The following is a 7,193-nucleotide window of genomic DNA, read 5'->3' on the forward strand; positions in this document are numbered from 1 at the left end:
GTATATCTTTCAAGTATTTGGTGTCACAGTTTAAGACATATGTATGTAAATGTATGCATGCAAGTAAATACTACTATGTGTATGATATATTAAATGTTGCATAATGTAATAATATAAAAATCATATTTAAAACTTTACACAAGAAAACATATAAATATTGTACTTTACCTAGAACATGTAACGAGATGTAACCAAAATGATGGTATAGATCTTCTTCTTATATTTTGTCGTTGCGCTCTAATTATTTGTGCAGCAGCATCTTTCGTTGAGCTTGGGAGTAAAAACGTCTCTAACCTAGGAGCGAAATTAAATAGCGTTGCTGATAATCAGCTGATAATTAGTCTTAATAACCGAGTTTGTCATTTGGGTCTGTGATTGTATTTATCTGTTTATATTAACTTCACTTACATCTTATTTATTTTTGGCTTTTTACAAAGTCCCGTATCTACCATGTAAGGATAGAGAGTGGTGAAGTTGATTAAAGATTTTTTCTTGCTATTTAATCGTAATTCGTTTTCAAGTGCGTCCATTAAACCTGAAAAGAAGTATATACGTAACTTTGAAGCACAATACTTATAAATTCATTGAAATTAAATTATTAATATTCTAGTTCGCAAATATGCAATACTTAATTCTGCATACACTTAATTCTGAATATATTTAAATAATCGAACAGATAAGCAGATCAGGCTCACCTTGTACTGCATGTTTTGTAGCGGAATAAGGAATTAAGTTGGGAAGTCCCACAATGCCCGATATCGATGAAAGCGCAACGACGTGACCATAATTTCTTTCTATCATACTCGGTAAAAATGCTTGTAATGTCTGAAAAAAATCGCGTGGTAGTTTACGTGAGTGTGTAACATTATGTGTATCACATTTTGAATATTTTTAGTAGCATTAATAGATAATAATTGAAGTTAAATTCTTTGAGAAATAAGATTTCTAGTTATCAGAAATTCCCAATTATCAGGTAATTGTGCCGAATACAGAATTATAAAACAATTAAAATATCACCATTTATTCACAAAAAGGAACTTAATATTTATATATAGCCAATTCTAATTTACCCAAAAGTGTGCTAGTACGTTAACGTTGAACATTCGTGTGATTTCATCTGGCGTGTAATCGAACAAGGTACGGCATGGCATTATACCGGCATTGTTAACTAAAATTGTGACATTGCCGATTTCTTCTTTCACTTTTTTGGCCACTGCAAAAACGTCTTCTCTTTTTGTTACATCACATCTACAGAAATGATAATGTCTTGGTTAATGTCGAATATATGTCGTACTATGAATATTGCAATAATTTCTTATGCTGATGTTAATATAATAGTGAGCGAGTGTGTGTTAGTGAGTGAGTGAGCGAGCGTGAGAGAAGAGAGAAGAGAGAGAGAGAGAGAGAGAGAGAGAGAGAGAGAGAGAGAGAGAGAGAGAGAGAGAGAGAGAGAGAGAGAGAGATTTGGTATACTCTTTGCTAATAGAAGAATTTTGTTGATAATACTTAATATAATTAATAATATTGATAGAATTAATAATAATATAATATGGAATATATTCGTGCAGCGGAATGAAATTATTGTCCAATTGCTAATTTGATATCAAAGTATTAGGTTAAACTGTAGTCGACGCCGGAAACTATTAAGAAATTAATGTGAAAGTAACGTACTGATACGTGTACGCATTTTTTCCCATTATTTTAATTTCCTTTGCCGTTTCCTCGTTTGTCTGTTTATTCACATCTAAGCACACCACTTTCGCATCCAAACACGCATATTGAATCGCCAACTCTTTTCCTATACCGTGACCTGCACCTGTTATCTTATAAATATAAAGAAACATAATATAAAACATACTTAGTTAGAGATAAACATTTCTTTGCTCTTTATAAAGCGTATTATATTATTATTTGATATCATCAAGGATTAATCTTTGATATTACGTTATTTTACCAATTACGTTTATTTTACCAATATCTCAACATTATTTTAACACAATTTTTAACATCATATTAAATTAACATTACATACATAATTTCCTTTAATCAACACTTATTTGTTACTCATTAAGATGAAAAGTTCTTCATTATTTCTCATTGTTTCATATATACAGGGTGTCTCATTTTAAGTGATCCACGCAAATACAGGTATCTCTTCGGGGAAGGGGACTAGCAAAAAATTACTTGGGCAAAAGTTGTTGGGTTTCGAGGGGGACATAAGATGGTGTCATTAATTTGATCTTGAATAGTTGCTTGAATGTTACATGAAGGTCAACTTTAATACTTTTAATGAAACTCCCTATTGTTTATTATACTATCTTATTCTACTAATTAATATGAACAACTTTTGTCTAAAACATTTTTTAATCTGCCTAATACTTTGTGAGATATTAAAGAGAAAACTTATAACTTTTTTAATGTAATGATATCTTTTATTTTAAACTTTCAATATTATTTACCTGCCATGTTAGAGTGTATAGTACATCAAAGTTTTCATACGTACCAAAACAATCTCTCCAGTTACATTCTTTTCCCGTGATCCGACACAATTATAGTAAACGCTCTGGCAAATGTCGAAAAGAATTTCCAATGCAAGCCGCAACAGATTTATCAAAATTTCTATAATCTTGAGCGCATCCATGGCAAACTGAAAAGTTATTAATTTTCTTGTATAAATTGTATTTCTAGTGTATATATAGCGCGCATATTAGCCGTGTATGATGAATAATAATAAAACTGAAGGTATAACTTTAAAAACTGATAGAAGATTTATTGAAAAGTCAAAATGTTTCACCACGTTTTGAAGAAAATTAATCCTTATGTTTCTGTCTCTACATTTACACAATTACAAAACTACATTACAAAACACTAATGTGTTTTGAAATATATTTGATTTGGAATATATGATTTTGTCATTTGTATAAGTGCAAAAGGTAAAATTCTGCGCGTTATTAAATGTATCGTAAAATAAGTGATATTGATGATAACAAATTTTAAGAATTTGTTATGTAATAATAATTAACAGGTGATCTCAGCGGTACAAATATATTATTGACACATTGTTTTGGACATGTACATAAGATTCTAAAAACATTAATTTAAATGTGTGTTAATGAATGGTTGCAACACTTTGTAAACTCATTTATCATACTGTTGTCAGTGTTATAATAAAAAGTATACGCAAATATTTATAATGTAGAGACAGAAACATAAGAATTAATTATAAAATACAGTTGGTTGCATTCAACGCTATTACGTTCGGATGTTATCGGCACAGTAGACATTTCTATGAAAATTTTTTATTCGGTATTTAAAAAGCAGAAATAACAGATTTCTTCTTCAATCTAGCGTTAGCGCATATAATTTTATCCATTCTCTTCTAACTCTTCAAGAAATAGCAGCTGTTCGATTTCACTTTCCGACTTAGCAACTGTCCGATGACCATTTCACTCAGTAAATGTGCAAACGTTTAACTTAATTTCTAGAAATGTGAATATAAGACTGACCACTTAACGAAGAAAACTTACTCGGGCAAGTATCAATATTCGAATGTTTGTGATCGCGACGCTTAAACGACGTCTTTCTACGACGTAGCGCACGAAACTACTAAGTGGAACGTTTCTTCGCGTCAACGAAAGCGAAAACCGACGAACACGCCTGCGGACACGTCGGCTATACCTGCCTGATTATACAGGGTATTCCATTTTAACTTGGACAGTAAAATATCTCAAAAACTAAGCCCAGCAAACAAAAATGTTTCAGACAAAAGTTGTATGGTTTCGAGGGGGACATAAGATGGTACCATTAGTTTGACTTTGAATAGTTGCTTGAAGATCACGCGAAAATTATCTTCAATTTTTTAAATGGAACTCCCTATTGTTTATTATACTATCTTATTCTACTAATTAATATGAATAACTTTGTCTGAAACATTTGTTAATCTGCCTAGTACTTTTTGAGATCTTCAAGAGAAAACTTATAACTTTTTCAATGTTTAGCTTATGATATCTCGATAACTGTTTATCGGAGGGAAAAGTAGTGCAGGACTTTTTTTACTTGATTTGGCCTCAGAATTATGCTGTTGCAATAGTGCTCCAATTAGTGAAAATTTGTGTGTGTGTAAATTTTGTGCAAGTTACAATACACAAAAATTTTTGTCTGAAATATTTTTGTTTGCTGGGCTTAATTTTTGTGATATTTTACTGTCCAAGTTAAAATTCTGGGACATCCTGTAGAGACCTTTACCTGGCTAGCTAACGGATATCCTTCATAGGTTGTTTATATTTTCGCATGAGCTTGTCTTATCTTTCATTTGAAATTAATGTCTGAATAAAAGAAAAGGTTACTTGCTGTAATGTATTCTCATGGGTATCCTGGAACGGTCTATCGATCTCGTGTAATCTTAAACCCAGAAAATGTATTGCTATCTCAGGATCGTACCTATTTAAAAAGTCGTATTTATCACAGGGTTGGGTGAGGTTGGTTATATATATGTTTTAACTAATTGTAAGTCAATTAAGATGAAGTTAACAGCTTTGAAAATTTAACTTAGTTATGATACAAGTTAATCCATAACGAAATTAATTTAATTAAAAGTTACGTTAATAATATAAAGAAATTAAAACGTTAAAAGTTAAATTTGTTTTATTTTTACACAAAATCTCAGAGACTCGCGTTCACGTAAATTGAATTTTACGACCCGCGTTTAAACAACCAATCACACTACACGGAATATGATTTTATGTGCGAACAAATTCGCGTGAGTTCGAGAATTAGAGTCTCGTATAACGGTTGTGTTCTAAAATTCACTGCCTGCACTGTCTTCAGCTTCACTATAGATCTTTCTATAATGCATGCCTAGTAGGTTCACCGTCTGTTGACCTTGGATCCTTTTAGTCTCGATTATGTGATATTTCGTCATGTCTTTTGCTCAAATCCAACGAAGCGCGCGCGCGTGTTTTTAAGATGGTCTCAACTTTAAATAAATTTTACCAAAAACATTATACGAATTGTCGTAAGTGAAAAATTAAGTGAGAAATGGGAAGTAGCAAAACAAAGAGAAAGTTTAAATTTGAAATGTATGTACATAAAATAATAATGAAGTAAAAAATGTGTACATACAATAACGTGATACGAGGATACTTTTTAAAAATATATAATAATAATTTTCTCGGAAGCAAAGCCCTATACAATAAGATTTCGTTCGATATTTTCAACTTTTATTTTTGCATATAGAATTTGTCTTTTCCTAATTTAATTTTCTTATCGTTAATAATATCTGCTTTGTCTAAAAATTTTAATGTTATTCATTATTATTTTAAAGTTAATATCCTTGCGGATAAAGACGAGGAAAAAGAAAGCAGATAAAAATATCAGGTTTTTAAAAACTCTTATGTAATTCTTTTGCAGCTTATTTTCAATGGTTTTTTTAATTTAATAATGTCTAGTATGTAAAAAATTTTATATTCTGAATTTATTTCATATCTTGAATTACAAAATTGTACCTTCTATAGAATATCCCAAAAAAGTTTGAGCTACGCTTCAAGAATGTAACGAGAGGAGACTATAAAACAATTTTTTTAATAGGAATCTATGTTCGCTACGGTCAAAATACGATACGATCCATGAGAAGTCAATCGTCCTCGACAGGCTACAGTAAAACGACTTTCTAATAAAAATCCTAAAAGTTCTCGTGCCGGAACAGGTCCCCTATCCGAGTCCTCGGTCCACTGTGTCTTGGTTCTCGTCTTTCTTTGTGTTAAAAACAACTTATGTCGTAACAGTATGATAAGCGAATAACCAACTTCAAGGCCACGCAGTTTTTTAATATATGACCGCAGTGAATACCTATTGCTTTCTATTAAAAAGCTGCTTTTGAAAAGGTGTCTTCTCGGTGCGCTCCTGAAGTATAGTCAAACCTTTTAATAAACTGTATTATAAAATGTATATAAGTTTATTGGCTCTTTTACATATTTTTTATTTGTTATATAAGTTTATTTTAGCTCTTTTATATATATTTTTTTTAATCGTCTGGATAGACACCTGTATCGAAGAAGTCCAGTATGGCCCCGTGTGCCTCGTCTGGTAAATATCTGAAATAAAAAATATTCTTTTATTAAAAACATAGAAGAAGGAGAAAGAAATAGTGATCATATAGTATAATATAACAGTATTCATCTTATTAACATATTTATAATGAATTGCCTTGCGGCTCATTGTTGTATATTTCAAAATATCTTAAGTTTATTATAATTATTATTAGTATTGATTTTTATATAGAAATTATAATTAATTTATATACATATATATTTATATAAATTATATATAAATTAAATTAAATTTCTATTTGCACGATTCACATACTGTAATAGTCTAGACAAGAGTAGCAAAATTGAAGGTAAGCTTTTGTGTGACATGTTTTTTCTTTGTGCGTCAATTATTAATGAGGCTGCTTCTTGCGGTGAAATTCCTCCCATTAAACGTGGAAACCTGTATGGATAAATAAAATTAAATCACTTACCACTAATAAATGACACAGATATCTTATAAATGACATTGTTGATGTATAAAAAGGTCTATTACAAAAACAAATACGATACTATTGAAAGAAAAATTTAATTTCCAATACGTCAATTTACAAAAAGAATCATCTGAGCGCGTGACATTGAAAAACATTTATCACAATAGTGGTATCATTGTAATTACCTAATTTTCACCTTTTTAACTATTCCGGTATACACGAGACTCGGATAAATAGTAGTGAATTGAACAGAGGACTTTCCGTTACTTAACACACGTAATTCCTCAGACATTGCTTCCATTATTGCTACGATATCAATATGTTAGAAAAGTATTTTATAATTATATTATATTTAGGTACATCATTGACATGCATTATTAAACTTGTGTGTACATACATATAAGACCAAACCTTTTGAGGCACTATATATGTATACAGGGTGAGTTATAACATTTGTCCACGAGCTCGTGAGAAGGTAGAACGGATCGAGATGAACAGAAAAGTCCTGAAACATTTTGCAATTTTCGCAATAGTTAACGAGAAAAAAATTATCGAAAATCGTCGTCTTTGCCCTGCCCACTGTCCAATTCGAGCGCGTAGCGAGATGTGACCGCCCAGCGATCGATATTGCCTGGCGAGGGGGGGAGGGGGGGACAGCGCGCAGTTGCCGGCG

At 31.3% G+C, this 7,193-nt stretch overlaps 2 protein-coding genes across 6 annotated transcripts in view; both read right to left on the bottom strand.

Moving 5' to 3' along the window:
- The window catches only part of LOC105565915 (short-chain dehydrogenase/reductase family 16C member 6-like), a 7,398-nt gene extending 3,747 nt beyond the window's left edge, over positions 1-3,651 (bottom strand). The window contains exons 1-7 of one of the 2 annotated variants that reach the window (XM_012019496.1): positions 3,507-3,651; positions 2,504-2,647; positions 1,672-1,823; positions 1,071-1,248; positions 696-825; positions 409-535; positions 169-294 (exon numbers count right to left, since the gene is read on the bottom strand). In XM_012019496.1, the coding sequence (XP_011874886.1) occupies positions 169-294; positions 409-535; positions 696-825; positions 1,071-1,248; positions 1,672-1,823; positions 2,504-2,641 (851 nt within the window). In that variant the 5' untranslated portion in view covers positions 2,642-2,647; positions 3,507-3,651. The remainder of the gene's footprint in view (positions 1-168; positions 295-408; positions 536-695; positions 826-1,070; positions 1,249-1,671; positions 1,824-2,503; positions 2,648-3,506) is intronic. The other variant, XM_012019495.1, reaches the window with a different exon arrangement.
- Positions 3,652-5,458: 1,807 nt separating this feature from the next.
- The window catches only part of LOC105565916 (short-chain dehydrogenase/reductase family 16C member 6-like), a 10,832-nt gene continuing 9,097 nt past the window's right edge, over positions 5,459-7,193 (bottom strand). For all 4 annotated transcript variants that reach the window (XM_012019500.1, XM_012019499.1, XM_012019497.1 and 1 more), the window contains 3 exons: positions 6,706-6,826; positions 6,364-6,489; positions 5,459-6,092 (listed from right to left, as the gene is read on the bottom strand). In XM_012019500.1, coding sequence (XP_011874890.1) covers positions 6,023-6,092; positions 6,364-6,489; positions 6,706-6,826 — 317 coding nt within the window. In that variant the 3' untranslated portion in view covers positions 5,459-6,022. The remainder of the gene's footprint in view (positions 6,093-6,363; positions 6,490-6,705; positions 6,827-7,193) is intronic.

The sequence above is a fragment of the Vollenhovia emeryi genome, unplaced genomic scaffold (assembly GCF_000949405.1).
Source record: "Vollenhovia emeryi isolate VEMERY1.0 unplaced genomic scaffold, V.emery_V1.0 DF939148.1, whole genome shotgun sequence".
Taxonomy (NCBI): Eukaryota; Metazoa; Arthropoda; class Insecta; order Hymenoptera; family Formicidae; genus Vollenhovia; species Vollenhovia emeryi.